Source organism: Silurus meridionalis, chromosome 16 (assembly GCF_014805685.1).
Source record: "Silurus meridionalis isolate SWU-2019-XX chromosome 16, ASM1480568v1, whole genome shotgun sequence".
Taxonomy (NCBI): Eukaryota; Metazoa; Chordata; class Actinopteri; order Siluriformes; family Siluridae; genus Silurus; species Silurus meridionalis.
This window is the reverse complement of record NC_060899.1, coordinates 5759934-5779181: the sequence shown is the minus strand read 5'-3', so window position 1 is coordinate 5779181 and position 19248 is coordinate 5759934. Positions and strand designations below refer to the sequence as shown.

Below are 19248 nucleotides of genomic sequence, written 5' to 3'. Positions count from 1 at the left end.
AAATAGCTATATAATTAGTTGCTGATATCAGCCTATGATTGGTATGATAAGAGCATCATGTCTATGTGTTCTGAATTCCATTCCCTGCTCTATGATATAACTGATTCAACAAGGCCTGCATTTCATAGCACAAAGCTTTCCAGATAGATAGATAGATAGATAGATAGATAGATAGATAGATAGATAGATAGATAGATAGATAGATAGATAGATAGATAGAAAGACTGAACCCAGAGATTAGGGGGTTCCTGCTGGTTACTGGTCTCACCCTATTCCAGTGTTTGTGCTATAAAAAAAACATGGTTTTGACAGTACTGGAAAACCCCATCTTGAACATCTCAATGTAGAAAAAATCAGGCAAAACTAGACAAAGTAACTACAAACAGGTGATTTGCATAATCTAAATGGCACTCCCAGAAAATTCGACTGAAGTGCCTGTGTAACTCACACAAATATACACATACACAAATGTTCCCACAAAAAAACTGGCATTACATTTGATCTTAACTCTTTGTTAAGTAGGCGGCAGGTTTTGTAGAAGCCTCCAACAGACAGTGCCAAGGGTGAAACGACCTTGTAGAGAACATAGAAAACAGTGGGATAAATAATGATTAGTTAAACTATCAATGCAATGAATAAAGGGAAAGAGCATAGTAATATAGTTATTTCCTCATAATTTCATTGTTAGTGCAGCATTAGTGTTTCAATTTGTGTTACCACAGTGTTGGTGAGTGTCAGTGTAGTCTTGGTATGTGTGTGTGTGTGAGAGAGACCAGCTAAGTGTAAAGTACTACCCAAGCTCATCTCTTTGCATTAGGTTACAATAGAGCCAGGATTTAATCATTATTTATAATTTATTTTGAATGAATACAGTACTGAAATCATGATTTTCAGCAATTATGTCAGTGTACTTGAAGTTTGTCTTACAGAACACATGTACTGTATTAATCAGACACAGATCATGGTATATCTTGGGGGTCCTAAACAGTGTAAAATTCACCTATTGTTATGCTGGATTGTGGTTACTTACAACATAAACTGCTGCTTCATTTTCTCCAAAATGACAAATTTTATTTAAGATTACACAGAAAGACTGGTGTGTATATTTGTTTTTGTTTTCCATCAAGAGACAAACACACATAGAAATCAAGTAACAGTAAAGTACCCAACTTGTTTAGAGGTTAAAACACAATAGTAGTACAACCAACATTGCTTTTAATTTTGTCTATGTGTATAAATAAATACAAATTGACACACCTGTGCAAATGCATATAAATGTAGGGAACTTGTCCTTGCTTAAGTTTGGTGTTTCCTCTGCTCCTTAAGTCAAATCTTCATTAACATTTATGCAGGTAAAAGGGTGTGGTTTTCTTCTAGCAACAACACTTTGAGCAACACTTACACGTTGTCTTTGTGCCACAGTATACTACTATTTAGTTGTCATCACTTTCTTATCTGTTTTGCTGACTTTTTACATGGCATTGTAATTCGGTTAAACATCTTCTTTGCAAAGGATTGTATATTATTATATCTCAGCAAATTCTTTTACAATTAAAAAGCTGTTAATGGTGTACCATGAAAGAAATACTGCCTGATTTACAGTGTTATTTGAGGATCATAATATAGTATGTTCTATATTAGGCAGAGAGTATTTCTGTAGATATAAATACCTAATGCTGATCTGTATGTTAGCAACAAGAAATTAGACTTCTAATTAAAGTCACCTGTATGTATTGAGGTTAACAAGAGTGTGTGCACCTACTGTAGTTACAACAGAAAGCACATGAAACGTAAACAAACTCTAACAAACTACAATCACTTCTTATAATATCACTGCAAACACTGGAGTCAGGAGCACTTTATAAAATATCGTAGAATAGTTTTTTAAAATATGAGCCTCTTTGCTTGTAATTCACTCAACTGCAACATAAACCAGTAAATAACGTGGTGTGCTCAGTGGAGGGAAAGAATAACTTCAGGGTGAACAGACTCCAGTTTGTTTGACAAAAGACTCCATGAAAGATCACAATTGCATGTTACTGTCTAAAAGTCCTTCATTAATTATTAATCGTTATCATTAATCTTTTATATACACACACACACACACACACATATATATATATATATATATATATATATATATATATATATATATATATATATATATATATATATATATATATACATATATATTTATGTATGTGTGACTTAACTTTCTCTAGTGTATGTATGCAGCAGGTTGTGCCTTAATCCAAAAAAAGTTTCTCACCTGTTGAAAGTGATGTGATACATGCTTAGTCAGTACCTGCACAGGGAGGATGGTGAAGGATGTGCCAGAGGCAGATTGGGTGGGACTATGGGACTCCTCCTGTCTCCAGTATTTACTTTAAAAGCTGTGCACCTTTGCAGAGAAGGCACTCAGAGGGAAGAACCTCTTAGAAAAGCCCTCTTGCCCTAGCCCTCTCCACCTTCACATTTTCTCACCAGCAGCCATGAGTGTCAGGTTACAGAGCAGCAGCAAGACCACCAGGGTTAGCAGTGGAAGTGGTGTAGGTGCCTTTGGAGGTGGTATCAGGAGAAGCTTCTCCAGCCAATCCTATACTGCACCCAGCAGCTCCAGGATCAGCCATGGTATCCGCCGTTTCGGCTATAGTGGAGGTGGTGGCTATATTGGAGGTGGGGGCTACAGTGGAGGCGCTGGCTTTAGCGGAGGTGCTGGCTTTAGCGGAGGTGCCGGCTATAGCGGAGGTGCCGGCTATAGCGGAGGTGGTGGCTATAGCAGAGGTACTGGTTTTAGCAGAGGTACTGGCATTATTTCTAGTTCAGGCTTCAGCCTGGGCAGCAGTGCTGGAGGCTTCGGTGTAGGTTATGGTGGAGGTCATGGATCTGGTTTAGGTGGCTATAGTGGAGGGATTGGTTCAGGTTTAGGTGGAGCAGGACCAGGATCTGGATTCGGACCTGGAGGAGGAGTTGGGGTTGGCTTCGGTGGACCTTTCATGCAACTTCCTATCACTGCTGTCACAGTCAATCAAAGTCTACTTTCTCCCCTTTCTTTGGACATCGACCCCAACATCCAGCTCGTCCGCACACAAGAGAAAGATGAGATCAAGACTCTCAACAATCGCTTCGCCTCTTTTATTGACAAGGTGAGTCTTCTGTTTCTTTACAATCCTGTGCACATGTCTGTGTGTAATTTCTAATACATATTAGATCTAAATAAATAAATAAATAAATAAATATTAAATCTGACAACAGCAAAACCTTGCACAAATATCGGAATGACATTCAGATGATTTATGTTATATTAATTAAGCATTTCACAGCATGTAGCCTAGACATAGAAAATCTGGCCTGCTGTGGTTTAAATGGTTCTTGTTTGGAAACCATATCCTACGTACGCCGCTTAAAATGAGTGCATGGGTCAAGTTTCCCATTCCGTACAGGTGTGTATGTGTGTGTGTGTGTTGGATGCGGAGTTACAAAACAATGTGACTTTTTTTTTACTCAGAATTGTGCATGACCAATGCATGCAGGCAGACCTGTCCATTAAATACATTTTCAGTGTTTTTAGTGTTTCAGTATGGATAAGGATCCTCTTCATCCTTTTTATGGTCCTGGCAAGGTCTATTTACATAATTGGATCAACCTCAATTTATAGAAGTCTTACGGCATTTATTATAATATCCATATTATTATAAGTTTGCAGAGTTCAAAACTTGGGATTCCTTAAGTGATTGTAATTATCAGTGAAAGCTTGTGCTCTTGAGGCAAGTAGTGTTACATCATATCGGTTTTGGCCTGGCAATATTGTTGCACAAGGGTGTCAAAGGAAAATGGCAAGAAGCTTTTAAAAAATATACTTAAAGCATACACTGGACAGATAGAAGATGGTCTAAAGAAGACAATGCACTTTCATCTGCATATCTCTGGATGACTTTTGCACTTAATAATTATTTAACAATAACTATTTAATGTTATAAATTAGGAAACCATAGGTTAGACATGGGTTGGTATTTAGAAGACAACGACCCAACATCTCCTTTAATTTGAAGATTTAATTCCATTATTATAATGGGTTTACCAATTTTGCAGGTGCGTACCCTGGAGCAACATAACAAGATGTTGGAGACCAAGTGGGAGCTTCTTCAGGAACAGACCACATCACATTCTAACATTGATGCCATGTTCGAGAACTATATTTCCAACTTGCGCAGACAGCTGGATGGCCTTGGAAATGAAAAGATCAAGCTGGAGGGGGAGCTGAAGAACATGCAAGGCCTTGTGGAGGACTTCAAAAACAAGTACGCTTTTTAACCTATCGTTTGCTGATGCTAATGAACTGTATGCCAAACATGCATAATTTCGGAAATGTATCACATATTTCTTTGCAGGTATGAAGATGAAATCAACAAGCGTGCAGTAGCAGAGAATGAATTTGTTGTTCTAAAGAAGGCAAGAACTTTATTCTCTTATTTTTCAAGATTTATCCAGTTATAGGAAGCATCATATAAATGGTTAGCATCATACCTGTCTTCCAACAGGATGTTGATGGCGCCTACATGACAAAGGTTGAGCTTGAAGCTAAAGTTGATGCACTTCAGGATGAGATCAACTTCCTCAGAGCTGTGTATGATGCGGTAGGAGAATGATCCAATTACTTTTTCATTGTGATGTGATCAATAGTGTGTACATGTTTTATCAAAGCAGGATCTCAAATGTTGTGAAATGATTTACATTAGTGCCTTACATTTATAGGAGCTGCAGGAGCTTCAAGGACAGATCAAGGACACATCAGTTATTGTTGAGATGGACAACAGTCGTAGCCTGGACTTGGACGCCATTGTGAGTGAAGTCCGTGCTCAGTTTGAGGAGATTGCCAATCGCAGTCGGGCTGAAGCTGAGACATGGTACAAGCAGAAGGTAAGAGCAGGACTTTGGACATTGGGAAAAATTGTGTAACATATAAAGATCTACTGAATTTGTGCTTTTGTTCATTTTATTTACCAGTTTGAGGAGATGCAGACATCTACTAGCAGCTATACTGATGACGTTCGAAACACTAAGGCTGAGCTTGTAGAGCTTAACCGCATGATCACACGAATCACAAATGAAATTGAGTCAGTCAAGGGACAGGTGAACTACTGTCATTGTTTGTCTGATTCAGATGTTTATTTTAGTTGAACAAAGTTTAATGTTGAACTCATAACAAAATTCTACGTCTGAAAAATACATGCTTCTCAGATCATTGGTTTAGTTATAAATCGTTTCTTTCTTTTCTTTTTTTGTAGCGTGGCAACCTGGAGACACAGATTGCTGAGGCTGAGCAGCAAGGTGAGCTGGCAGTAAAGGATGCCAGTTTACGTATTCAGGACCTAGAAGATGCCCTGCACAAAGCTAAGCAGGACATGGCCCACCAAGTGCGTGAATACCAGGAGCTCATGAATGTCAAACTGGCCCTGGACATTGAGATCGCAACATACAAAAAACTCCTGGAAGGAGAGGAGACTAGGTCAGATTTTTATACACAAAAAAAATGTATATATATATACCTCAAAATGCGATTTTGTGTTGTCTCTAAAGTGCATGGAATAAATCCATCCACAGGATTGCCTCTGGTGGTGGAACTGCAACAGTCCATATTCAGGAACTTGGCAGTGGCAGTGGCAGTGGTATGTATTGTATAAATTTTGTTACTATTATTCAGTTGATTTTTTCAAAGACATCTAAATTTTAAGTGCACATTTCAGAAAAGTCCAGAATATGAAACCCATATATTTCTTTTCAGGATCTGGATTCGGCGGTGGCTTCAGCAGTGGATTTGGCTATGGTGGAAGTGGTGGCCTGAGTCTGGGTGGTGGTGGTGGTGGTGGTGTTGGTGGTGGATTTGGGCATGGTATTGGCAGTGGTGGTAGTGGTGGATTTGGGCATGGTATTGGCAGTGGTGGTAGTGGTGGATTTGGGCTTGGTGGTGGTAGTGGTGGATTTGGGTTTGGTGGTGGCAGTTATGGTAGTGGTGGATTTGGGCAGGGTAGTGTTTTGACCCTGACTGGCGGTGTTGGTGGTAGTTCTGGATTCAGTTTGAGTGGTGGTAGTCATGGAATTTCCATGTCACGTTCCTCTGGGGTATCTTCCGCCTACCGGCACTAAGCAGCCAGTGTCCATCTAAGACTACCTCCGGATCCACCCATTACTGATTTACCCTAAGTAATCACAGAAACAGAAACAAACTTCGTTTAATTCACTACCCTTGTCTGTACCTTTACAACCACACATCCCATTGATCATGTTCAGCCCATGCTGTAGGTATTTATAAAGCATCTTCTGAGCTGTATCAAATATGTTTACATATGTTTCACACATAGTATATCATATCATTGCACCATCAGAACAGTGGATGTTTTATATCTACAGGATGATATGATGAGGTCATGTGTGCAAAAAATAAAAACAAGATAAAAAGAGACAAGAGTGTGTGTCTTTTTTTCATATCTGTCATTCTGCTGGGAAAAATTAAGATGAAGAAAAGTGGCAATTACTTGTCACATGTACATTGCAGAAGAGTAAAATTGTGTTTTTACATATCCCAGCAGGAAGCTGTGGTCAGAGGCACAGGGTCAGCCTTGATACAGATACCCCAAAACCTTAACCACTGAGTGGTCACTTCCATAATTTCTATTTATTTCTGCATGCAATCACATGTTTATTTATTTAATTATATTAGTCATTCTTTGTCCTCCATAACAGAATGTGCAGTGTAATGCAATCTCAGGTGTATTTGTGGTATTCATTTTTATTCTCGTCTAACAGCTTTTCTTCAAAATGCTTGATGCAATTAATTTGCTTAGCAATTTTGCCTTTAGAAGCCACTCTTCAAGCCTAAAAACAAGTTAATGTTTATACTATGATTTCTTTAAAACACAGTATACCACAAACTTTTAGTATTATATTATCTAATATTATTTAAAAAGGTTTTTTTATTTCTTCTTCCTCTTATTATTATTATTATTATTATTATTATTATTATTATGATTATTATTAGTTGTACTAGTAGCAGAAGTAGTAGCAATATTATTATTAAATAATAATGATTTAACAATTATTAATAGTAATAACAGTAGTAGTAGTAGTAGTAGTAGTAATAGTAGTAGTAGACTTAGACATACTTTATTGATCCTGTGAGGGAAATTATTAAGTTACAGCAGCAGACAAACACAAACAGTAGTTGGGGAGAAAACAAAAAGAAAAATCAGGATGTAATTAAATAATTGTAACAAACTAATAAATGCTATATTGCAGATGATGCATTAGTAGTAGTAGCAATATTAACAGTATGCAAAAATTTACTAGCATAATTACTAGTGTCACAATGCCTGTATTAGCACATCTTACTATATCATGGAACCACACAATAGATTTTTTTTTCCTTCTACAAGGTGGCAACTGGTGGCAACTTTAACTGGATACATGATTTTCAGCAATTATGTCAGTGTACTTGAAGTTTGTTTTACAGAGCACATGTACTGTATTAATCAGACACAGATCATGGTATATCTTGGGGGCCCTAAACAGTGTAAAAGTTACCCATTGTTATGCTGGATTGTGGTTAATTACAACATAAACTGCTGCTTCATTTTCTCCAAAATTACAAATTTAATTTAAGATTACACAGAAAGACTGGTGTGTATATTTGTTTTTGTTTTCCATCAAGAGGAAAACACACATAGAAATCAAGTAACAGTAAAGTACCCAACTTGTTTAGAGGTTAAAACACAATAGTAGTACAACCAACATTGCTTTTAATTTTGTCTATGTGTATAAATAAATACAAATTGACACACCTGTGCAAATGCATATAAATGTAGGGAACCTGTCCTTCCTAAGTCAAATCTTCATAAACATTCATGCATGTAAAATGTGTGTGGTTTTCTTCTAGCAACAACACTTTAAGCAACACTTACACGTTGTCTTTGTGCCACAGTATACTACTATTTAGTTGTCATTACTTTGTTATCTGTTTTTTCTGGCTTTTCACATGGCATTGTGATTCGGGTAAACCTCCTCTAAGTAAAGGATCTTACATTATATCTCAGCAAATTCTTTTACAATTAAAAAGCTGTTAATGGTGTAACATGAAAGAAATACTGCCTGATTTACAGTGTTATTTGAGGATCATAGTATGTTCTACAAACCCGATTCCAAAAAAGAAGTTTGGACACTGTACAAATTGTGAAAGAAACAGAATGCAATGATGTGGAAGTTTCAAATTTCGATATTTTATTTAGAATACAACATAGATGACATATCAAATGTTTAAACTGAGAAAAAGTATCATTTTAAGGGAAAAATAAGTTGATTTTAAATTTCATGGCATCAACACATCTCAAAAAAGTTTGAGGACAAGGCCATGTTTACCACTGTGTGGCATCCCTCTTCTTTTTATAAAGTTTCTTTCGGCTTCTCCCATTAGGGGTCGCCACAGCGATTTGGCACATGTTTTTACTCTGGATGCCCTTCCTAACGCAACCCTCCCCAATTTATCCGGGCTTGGGACCTGCACTGAGAGTGGCTGGGGATGGTTCCCTGACCGGGAATCGAACCCGGGTCGCAGCGGTGGGAACGCTGCGTCTTAACCACTAGACCATCCCCTCTTCTTTTTATAACAGTCTGCAAATGTCTGGGGACTGAGGAGACAAGTTGCTCAAATTTAGGAATAGGAATGTTGTCCCATTCTTGATTAATACAGGCTTCTAGTTGCTCAACTGTTTTAGGTCTTCTTTGTCGCATCTTCCTCCTTATGATGCGCCAAATGTTTTCTATTGGTGAAAGATCTGGACTGCAGGGCGGCCATTTCAGTACCCGGATCCTTCTTCTACTCTGGCATTGTCATGTTGGAAAATGCAAAATCTTCCCTGAAAGAGACAACATCTGGATGGGAGAATATGTTGTTCTAGAACTTGAATATACCTTTCAGCATTGATGGTGCCTTTTCAGATGTGTAAGCTGCCCATGCCACATCATGCCACTCATGCAACCCCATACCATCAGAGATGCAGGCTTCTGAACTGATCGCTGATAACAACTTGGGTTGTCCTTATCTTCTTTAGTCCGGATGACATGGCGTGCCAGTTTTCCAAAAAGAACTTCAAATTTTGATTCGTCTGACCACAGAACACTTTTCCACTTCCACTTGATTCTCTAAATCTTTGGATGATATTATGCATTGTAGATGATGATAACTTCAAACTCTCTGAAAAAACTACTTTCTGATATTGCTCCACTATTTGTCGCAGCAGCATTGGGGGAATTGGTGATCCTCTGTCGATCTTGACTTCTGAGAGACACTGCCACTCTGAGAGGCTCTTTTTATACCCAATCATGTTGCCAATTGACCTAATAAGTTGCAAATTGGTCCTCCAGCTGTTCCTTATATGTACATTTCCAGCCTCTTAATGCTACCTGTCCCAACTTTTTTGGAATGTGTAGCTCTCAGGAAATCCAAAATGAGCCAATATTTGGCATGACATTTTAAAATGTCTCACTTTAAACATTTGATATGTTATCTATACTCTATTGTGAATAACATATAAGTTTATGAAATTTGTAAATTATTGCATTGCTTTTTTATTTTTTATTCACAATTTGTACAGTGTCCCAACTTTATTGAAGTCATGTTTGTATATTAGGCAGAGAGTATTCCTGTAAATATAAATATCTAATGCTGATATGTACTTAAGCAACAAGAAGTTAGAACAAGATTTTCTAAATAAAGTCACCTGTATGTATAGTGAGTAACAAAAGTGTGCGCACCTACTGTAGTTACTACAGAAAGCACTTTTCTGCCAAGGGACCAGGACGACGTGTAAAGGACAGAATGAATGGGGCCATGTATCGTGAGATTTTGAGTAAAAACCTCCATCCATCAGCAAGGGCATTAAGGTGAAACGTGGCTGGGTTTTTCAACATGACAATGATCCCAAACACACAGCCCAGACAATGAAGGAGTGGCTTCGTAATAAGCATTTCAAGGTCCTGGAGTGGCCTGGCCATTCTCCAGATCTCAACCTCATTGAGAATCTTTGGAGGGAGTTGAAAATCCGTGTTGCCCAGCAACAGCCCCAAAACATCACTGCTCTAGAGGAGATCTGCATGGAGGAATGGGCCAAACTACCAGCAACAGTGTGTAAAAACCTTGTGGATACTTACAGAAAACATTTGATCTTTGTCATTGCCAACAAAGGGTATATAACAAAGTATTGAGATGAACTTTATTATTGACCAAATACTTATTTTCCACCATAATTTGCAAATAAATTCTTTAAAAATCAGACAATGTGATTTTCTGGATTATTTTTTCTTATTTTGTTTGTCATAGTTGAAGTGTACCTATGATGAAAATTACAGGCCTCCCTTATCTTTTTAAGTGGCACAATTAGTGGCTGACTAATATATATATACATAGATATACAGTGGAATCCGGTTATGTCGATGTCCTAGGGGGTCGCCAAAAAGCATCGAGGTAACCGATGATCGAGATAAACAAAAATCAATATGGCGGCAATATATTAACATGCTTGAAATTTCTTTATGTACATGATGTGCGTTAATAAATGAGAATGTGCATGCATGTGTTTTTGAAGGTTTTTTTTACACAACAGCGTTGCCGCGATTTGTTTGATGAAGGCATGCTATAAAAATACATACAGTACATGTTTATCTGTCAGGAATCCACCTGCCACGCCCCCTTCGGCCCCCTTCAGCGTGTCAGGTGCTTTCTCGGCCGCTTTCTCACATATGGTGCTCATTTATCATCATCACCAGCTCCACCAACCAGTGTTGGTTCACGGTGGTCGTTGTTATCGCTCAAGCGTATCCCGGTACGTGTCTTCCCACCGGCACTCTTTCAACGGCTGCTCTTTTCTTCCCAAAGCTCATCGCGGATCTCCCACAAATTTTTCCCCCCTTGTGCTCGAGATTTTAGGGTTCGGCGACATAAAAAAAGTCGACATAACCGATAAAAAATGCTTAGACAAAGCGAGAATTTGGCGGTTCCACTTCAAAAACGTCGACTTAATAGGGTTGTTGAGGTAACCGAGGGCGAGATAACCAGGTTCCACTGTATTTATGTTTGTGTGACCTCACTTTCTCTAGTGTATGTATGTATGTATGTATGTATGCAGCAGGTTGTGCCTCAATCCAAATAAATTTCTTGCCTGTTGAATGTGATGTGATACATGCTTAGTACCTGCGCAGGGAAGATGGTGGAGGATGTGCCAGAGGCAGATTGGGTGGGACTATGGGACTCCTCCTGTCTCCAACTTTAAAAGCTGTGCACTTTTGCAGAGAAGGCACTCAGAGGGAATAACCTCTTAGAAAAGCCCTCTTGCCGTAGCCCTCTCCACCTTTACATTTTCTCACCAGCAGCCATGAGTGTCAGGTTACAGAGCAGCAGCAAGACCACCAGGGTTAGTAGTGGAGGTGGTGGAGGTACCTTTGGAGGTGGTATCAGAAGAAGCTTCTCCAGCCAATCTTATACTGCACCCAGCAGCTCCAGGATCAGCCATGGTATCCACCGTTCCGGCTATAGTGGAGGTGGGGGCTATAGTGGAGGTGGTGGCTACAGAGGAGGTGCTGGCTTTAGCGGAGGTGCTGGCTTTAGCGGAGGTGCCGGCTATAGCGGAGGTGGTGGCTATAGCAGAGGTACTGGCTTTAGCAGAGGTGCTGGCATTACTTCTAGTTCAGGATTCAGCCTGGGCAGCAGTGCTGGAGGCTTTGGTGTAGGTTATGGTGGAGGTCATGGATCTGGTTTAGGTGGCTATAGTGGAGGGATTGGTTCAGGTTTAGGTGGAGCAGGACCAGGAGCTGGCCTGGGAACTGGAGGAGGAGCTGGGTTTGGCTTCGGTGGACCTTTCATGCAACTTCCTATCACTGCTGTCAAAGTCAATCAGAGTCTACTTTCTCCCCTTTCTTTGGACATTGACCCCAACATCCAGCTCGTCCGCACACAAGAGAAAGATGAGATCAAGACTCTCAACAATCGCTTTGCCTCTTTTATTGACAAGGTAAGTCTTCTGTTTTTTTACAATCCTGTGCACATGTCTGTGTGTAATTTCTAATACATATTAGATCTAAATAAATAAATATTAAATCTGACAACAGCATCACCTTGCACAAATATCGGAATGACATTCAAAATATTAATTAAGCATTTCACAGCAAGTAGCCTAGATATAGAAAATCTGGCCTTGCTGTGTTTTAAATGACATTCCATTAAGGTTCTGGTTTGGATATCCTACATAGTTTTTCAGTGTTTTTAGTGTTTTAGTACGGATAAGGATCCTCTTCATCCTTTTATGGTCCTGGCAAGGTCTATTTCCATAAATTGATAAACCTTAATTTATAGAATCTTAAGGCATTTGTTATAATATCCATATTAATATAACTTTGCAGAGTTCAAAACTCCCTAAGTACTTCCAGAGTACAAAAAATTCCTTAAGTGATTGTAATTATCAGTGAAAGCTTGTGCTCTTGGGGCAAGGAGTGTTACTTCATATCGGTTTTGGCCTGGCAATATTGTTGCACAAGGGTGTCAAAGGAAAATGGCAAGAAGCTTTGCCAAAAAAATATACTAAAAGCATACACTAGACAGATAAAACATGGTCTAAAGAAGACAATGCACTTTCATCTGCATATCTCTGGATGACTTCTGAACTTAATATTTTAAACTATTTAATATTATAAATTAGGAAACCATAGGTTAGACATGGGCTGGTATTTAGAAGACAATGACCCAACATCTCCTTTAATTTGAAGATTTAATTCCATTATTATAATGGGTTTACCAATTTTGCAGGTGCGTACCCTGGAGCAACATAACAAGATGTTGGAGACCAAGTGGGAGCTTCTTCAGGAACAGACCACATCACATTCTAACATTGATGCCATGTTCGAGAACTATATTTCCAACTTGCGCAGACAGCTGGATGGCCTTGGAAATGAAAAGATTAAGCTGGAGGGGGAGCTGAAGAACATGCAAGGCCTTGTGGAGGATTTCAAAAACAAGTACGTTTTTTAACCTATCGTTTGCTGATGCTAATGAACTGTATGCCAAACATGCATAATTCGGAAATGTATCACATATTTCTTTGCAGGTATGAAGATGAAATCAACAAGCGTGCAGTAGCAGAGAATGAATTTGTTGTTCTAAAGAAGGCAAGAACTTTTTAAGATTTATTCAGGAATAGGAAGCACTATATAAATGGTTAGCATCATACCTGTCTTCCAACAGGATGTTGATGGCGCCTACACGACAAAGGTTGAGCTCGAAGCTAAAGTTGATGCACTTCAGGATGAGATCAACTTCCTCAGAGCTGTGTATGATGCGGTAGGAGAATGATCCAATTACTTTTTCATTGTGATGTGATCAAAAGTGTGTACATGTTTTATCAAAGCAGGATCTCAAGTTTTGTGAAATGATTTACATTAGTGCCTTACATTTATAGGAGCTGCAGGAGCTTCAAGGACAGATCAAGGACACATCAGTTATTGTTGAGATGGACAACAGTCGTAGCCTGGACTTGGACGCCATTGTGAGTGAAGTCCGTGCTCAGTTTGAGGAGATTGCCAATCGCAGTCGGGCTGAAGCTGAGACATGGTACAAGCAGAAGGTAAGAGCAGGTCTTTGGACATTGGGAAAAATTGTGTAACATATAAAGATTCACTGAATTTGTGCTTTTGTTCATTTTATTTACCAGTTTGAGGAGATGCAGACATCTACTAGCAGCTATACTGATGACGTTCGAAACACTAAGGCTGAGCTTGTAGAGCTCAACCGCATGATCACACGAATCACAAATGAAATTGAGTCAGTCAAGGGACAGGTGAACTACTGTCATAATTTTTCTGATTCAGATATTTATTTTAGTTGTACAAAGTGTAATGTTAAACTCTCAACAAAATTCTACGTCTGAAAAATACATGCTTCTCAGATCATTGGTTTAGTTATAAATGGTTTCTTTCTTTTCTTTTTTTGTAGCGTGGCAACCTGGAGACACAGATTGCTGAGGCTGAGCAGCAAGGTGAGCTGGCAGTAAAGGATGCCAATTTACGTATTCAGGACTTAGAAGATGCCCTGCACAGAGCAAAGCAGGACATGGCCCACCAAGTGCATGAATACCAGGAGCTCATGAATGTCAAACTGGCCCTGGACATTGAGATTGCAACATACAAAAAACTCCTGGAAGGAGAGGAGACTAGGTCAGATTTTTATACACAAAAAATAAAAGATTATACCTCAAAATGCGATTTTGTGTTGTCTCTAAAGTGCATGGAATAAATCCATCCACAGGATTGCCTCTGGTGGTGGAACTGCAACAGTCCATATTCAGGAACTTGGCAGTGGCAGTGGTATGTGTTGTATGAATTTTGTTACTATTATTCAATTGATTTTTATAAAGACATCTATATTTTAAGTGAACATTTCAGAAAAGTCCAGAATATGAAACCCATATATTTCTTTTCAGGATCTGGATTCGGCGGTGGCTTCAGCAATGGATTTGGCTATGGTGGAAGTGGTGGCCTGAGTCTGGGTGGTGGTGGTGGTGGTGGCGGTGGTAGTGGTGGATTTGGGCATGGTATTGGCAGTGGTGGTAGTGGTGGATTTCTGCATGGTATTGGCAGTGGTGGTAGTGGTGGATTTGGGCATGGTATTGGCAGTGGTGGTAGTGGTGGATTTGGGTTTGGTGGTGGCAGTTATGGTAGTGGTGGATTTGGGCTGGGTAGTGGTTTGACCCTGAGTGGCGGTGGTGGCGGTAGTTCTCGATTCAGTTTGAGTGGTGGTAGTCATGGAATTTCCATGTCACGTTCCTCTGGGGTATCTTCTGCCTACCGGCACTAAGCAGCCAGTGTCCACCCAGTCCATCTAAGACTACTTTCAGATCCACCCATTACTGATTTACCCCAAGTAATCACAGAAATTTAGACGTCCTCTAATTCACTACCCATCTGTACCTTTACAACCACACATCCCATTGATCATGTTCAGCCCATGCTGTAGGTATTTATTAAGCATCTTCTGAGCTGTATCAAATATGTTTACATATGTTTCACACATAGTATATCATTGCACCATCAGAACAGTGGATGTTTTATATCTACAGTGTGATATAATGAGTTCATGTGTGCAAAAAATAAAAAACAAGATAAAAGAGACAAGAGTGTGTGTTTTTTTCGTACCTGTCATTCTGCAAGTTAAGGATGTGTACTTTTGCCACCTCTGATATGTTATCACTTATGTTATATGTTATAAATAAAAAAATATGACCACAATTCAAAATGAAATGATTCATTCCACAAATAATTAAATATATGATCATTTTCTTCTTTACACTATTATATTTTTGTTAAATAATTGAAATATTTATTTTTACATTGTTTGTATTAACATTTAGAGCAGATTTTTTAATTTAAAAGTATGGAGTCATACTATATAGAAATCAGTATATACAAAGGATATGCATTCACTTTATTTCTTTGATCAGTCAATTATGTGGCAGCACCACAATGCAAAAAAGCAGGCAGATAATGCAGGTAAAGCACTTCAGGTAATGTTCACATGGTACATTACCATGAAGAAAAAGTGTGATCTTTCTGACTTTGATCATGGCGTGGTTGTTAGTGCCAAATGGGCTGGTCTAAGTATTCCAGAAACAAATCTCCTGGGAACTTCACACAACTCCTGAGTTTACAGAGTGGTGTGGAAAAAAAAGTGAGAGACATTTCTGTAGATAGAAAGGAATTACTAATAAGAAATTTTAGAAGAAGATGGTTAGATGCTCAAACTGCCAGAAAGCATATGATAAACAACCATGACAAAAAATTCAGCATGATTTTTGAACATAAAAAACTGCAATTTTAACAGGGGTGTGTAGCCTTTTTATATTCATATATTCATAAGTTTCCTGATCAGAGCCAAGGAGGATCTAAATCCTAATACCAGTCCATTCCAATGCACCATGTATGCACTTATTTACATCTAGGGCTAAATTATTTAAAACAATACAATTAAACTTTCTTTCGGCTTCTCCCATTAGGGGTCACCACAGCGGCCCATCCGCATGTTTGATGTGGCACATGTTTTTACGCTGGATGCCCTTCCTAACGCAAACCTCCCCATTTATCCGGGCTTGGGACCGGCACTAAGGCTTGTGCAACCCTAATGGCTGGGGTTGGTTCCCTGACCGGGGATCGAACCCGGGCCGCAGCGGTGAGGGCGCCGCATAATAACCACTAGACCACCAAGGAACCTGGCTAAAACAATACAATTGCTTGCATGTTTTAGGAAAGTCAAGCATACATGGGAAGAACATGCACAGAAAACCACTGCACTAACCTGCTGTGTATATATACCATTTTAATTGTTAATATAATTGTTAAAGGTTGCTGTAATTGCAAGTTTAAGATCAAAAAGTAATTGATAATTGAGCAATAGTGATCATATTACAACAAGCTCCTGCCAACTCTACTTTTTCTATCTACTTTGCATTAAACAGTTGTTTGGCAAACAGATCAACATAAGCACCATTCAAAGGAGTTCCCAAGGGAGCCTTAAACCTTAGTGTGTTGCAAGAAGCAACGGTTTTATGAAGAAAAAAATGTTTAGTGGTTTTGCTGAAAAAATAACAATCAACGGTTTGAGTATCTTGGAAATAAAATGATTAAATGTTAAAATATTTAAATGAAAATGTATAAGGCTGGTTTTGATGAAACTGCTGATATAAATATATTATTTATATATTATAATATATTAAAAATATATAAAAAATTTATATATATATATATATATATATATATATATATATATATATATATATATATATATATATATATATATATATACTGGTGATCAAAATAAGAGAACAATTTATAAACAATTGAACAATTCTGAAATAATGTCATCTTCACTGCTCAACAGTTGAAGGAGTTTTTGTCCTGTCTATACCATGCTACCAGAACACCTTTTCCACCAAATAACTAAGGCATTTCCAAAAAAAAACATAATTTTGCAGAAAACACACTGATCAAAATTAGAGAACACTTTCAGATACCTCCCAGTTATTGGTGTTAATCTGGTACCTGGTGCTAATTTCCTTGATTATCTGTCAACCCCTATTTAAATGGCAGCCTAACTTCCAGTTTCACTGACTCTGCAAGATGGTGGGCCGTTCTAAAGTGACTGAAAGCCTCCGGCAGCAGGTTGTCCAGATGAAGGCCAAAGGGATGACCCTATCAGCCACAGCAAGACAAGTTGGTGGTTCCAAATCTGTGATTTCAAGAATATCGAATCTTTACAACATCACAAACTCATTTAAGCCTGCCAAGAAGGCTGGTCGTCCACGGAAGACAAATGCAAGCGAGGACAGGATACTGCAGAGGATCTCAATGGGCAATCTTTTCCACACTACAGCTGGAATTGCTCACCAGTTCAGCGCTGAACAGGGTAAGGATCTGTCTCGTCATGCAGTGTCTCGACGTTTAAGAGCATTTGGACTGAAAGCCCACTCTGCAGTGACCAAACCTCTCATTAGCAGAAAGAATCAAAAGGCTAGACTAAGCTTTGCTGAGGAGCATGTTGTGTGGACAGAGGAGAACTGGTCCAAAGTTCACTTCAGTGATGAAAGCAAGTTTAATTTATTTGGGTCCGATGGAAAACATTATGTTCGGCGACAAACTGGAGAAAGACTGAACCCAAAGTGTGTAAAGAAGTCAGTGAAAAGTGGAGGAGGAAGTGTCGTGGTTTGGGGCATGTTTTCTGCAGCAGAAGTTGGGCCTCTTATACAGCTACATAGCAGAGTAAATGCAAACGTTTATCAGAACCTTCTTCAACAACATATGGTTCCTTCCCTGCGTTCATCACCCAATCAACCCACAGTGTTCTGAAGCAGTTCCTGAAAACTGAAAACATTGAAATAATGACATGGCCTGCCCTGAGTCCTGATCTCAACCCAATAGAGAACCTCTGGAAAATCCTTGGTGACAAAGTTTTGGCCAAGAAACCCACTACAGTCACCGAAATGTGGAGGACACTGGAAGAAGAGTGGACCAAAATCACACCAGAGCAGTGTGAGAGACTAGTGCTGTCCTGTAGCTGCAGATGTGCTGAAGTCATTCAGAGCAGAAGCCTGTACACTTCCTACTAATTGCTGACTGTTGTAACCTTCAGAAAATTTTGTTGTAATCTTTTTCCATGCTACAGTCATTGTTGTTCTCTAATTTTGATCAGTGTGTTTTCTGCAAAATAATGTTTTTTTTTTAAATGCCTTAGTTATTTTGTGGAAAAGGTGTTCTGGTAGCATGGTATAGACAGGACAAAAACTCCAACTGTTGAGCAGGGAAGATGACATTATTTCAGAATTGTTCAAATGTTTATAAATTGTTCTCTAATTTTGATCGCCAGTGTATATATACAGTATATATATATATATATATATATATATATATATATATATATATATATATATATATATATATATATATATATATATATATGTATCCGACAAAAAACACTCACATTTTAGCAACACTTTTATTATATGTCCTCAAAGGAAAATACTATTAAAAAAAAATTTAACTAGGATATATTTTAGAGTAGTCAATGTGCAGCTTGTACAGCAGTGCAGATTTACTGTCCTCTGAAAATAACTCAACATACAGCCATCATTGTCAAAATAGCTGGCAACAAAAGTGATAACAGCTGTACACCGTTTAACCATACAAAGCCACATGCTCTTTTCATCATATTAACGTTTGTCTGCTTGACAGGACCAGACAAATTTGTGTATTTTGTATTAGTATTGTATTGTGTATCTTGTATATAAATCTGTACTGTACTGCTATAAAACCTGCACATTGACTACTAAAATATATCCAATTTTAATTTCTATAGTATTGTCCCTTGAGAAGATACTAAAAAGGTTGCTGAAATGTGAGGGGCGTACTCACTTTTGTGAGACATTGTATACTTAATGAGCAAGCCAGAGATGATTTTTGTGAGAGAAAACTGGGGCAAAATCCTTAAGAGGAACCAGACTCAAAAAGGAGCCCATCCTCATCTTACACACACCAAATGTACTTTCATTATATTTCAATCATTGTTGAGGTTGAAACTGTTCCTTGATGATTTGAGTGAAAAACACAAAGCCCTAGTAGCCCTAAGCCATTGTAGTAAAACTGTTCATATTATTTATAGCCCAA

The 19248-nt window shown here is 38.5% G+C and overlaps 2 protein-coding genes across 2 annotated transcripts; both read left to right on the top strand.

Annotated features, from left to right (window-relative positions):
• Positions 1-2431: 2431 nt before the first annotated feature.
• LOC124399356 (intermediate filament protein ON3-like) lies at positions 2432-6461 on the top strand. The gene is made up of 9 exons (XM_046870228.1): positions 2432-3146; positions 4093-4301; positions 4392-4452; positions 4542-4637; positions 4756-4920; positions 5008-5133; positions 5289-5509; positions 5605-5669; positions 5786-6461. The coding sequence occupies exons 1-9, from the start codon at positions 2493-2495 to the stop codon at positions 6145-6147; spliced, it is 1959 nt and encodes a 652-aa protein (XP_046726184.1). The 5' UTR covers positions 2432-2492; the 3' UTR covers positions 6148-6461.
• Positions 6462-11363: 4902 nt separating this feature from the next.
• LOC124398622 (keratin, type II cytoskeletal 8-like) lies at positions 11364-15184 on the top strand. Its single transcript, XM_046868815.1, has 9 exons — positions 11364-12059; positions 12851-13059; positions 13149-13209; positions 13286-13381; positions 13500-13664; positions 13752-13877; positions 14033-14253; positions 14345-14403; positions 14520-15184. The coding sequence occupies exons 1-9, from the start codon at positions 11424-11426 to the stop codon at positions 14891-14893; spliced, it is 1947 nt and encodes a 648-aa protein (XP_046724771.1). The 5' UTR covers positions 11364-11423; the 3' UTR covers positions 14894-15184.
• The last annotated feature ends 4064 nt before the right edge of the window (positions 15185-19248 follow it).

What these genes read in the sequence shown, in the direction of transcription:
- LOC124399356 (XM_046870228.1), top strand. Translation starts at nt 2,493, where the DNA reads ATGAGTGTCAGGTTACAGAGCAGCAGCAAGACCACCAGGGTTAGCAGT. An exon ending in TCAGAGCTGTGTATGATGCG is followed by an intron (nt 4,638 to 4,755) that starts GTAGGAGAATGA and finishes TTACATTTATAG; the next exon opens with GAGCTGCAGGAGCTTCAAGG. An exon ending in TTGAGTCAGTCAAGGGACAG is followed by an intron (nt 5,134 to 5,288) that starts GTGAACTACTGT and finishes CTTTTTTTGTAG; the next exon opens with CGTGGCAACCTGGAGACACA.
- LOC124398622 (XM_046868815.1), top strand. Translation starts at nt 11,424, where the DNA reads ATGAGTGTCAGGTTACAGAGCAGCAGCAAGACCACCAGGGTTAGTAGT. An exon ending in GTGGAGGATTTCAAAAACAA is followed by an intron (nt 13,060 to 13,148) that starts GTACGTTTTTTA and finishes ATTTCTTTGCAG; the next exon opens with GTATGAAGATGAAATCAACA. An exon ending in TTGAGTCAGTCAAGGGACAG is followed by an intron (nt 13,878 to 14,032) that starts GTGAACTACTGT and finishes CTTTTTTTGTAG; the next exon opens with CGTGGCAACCTGGAGACACA.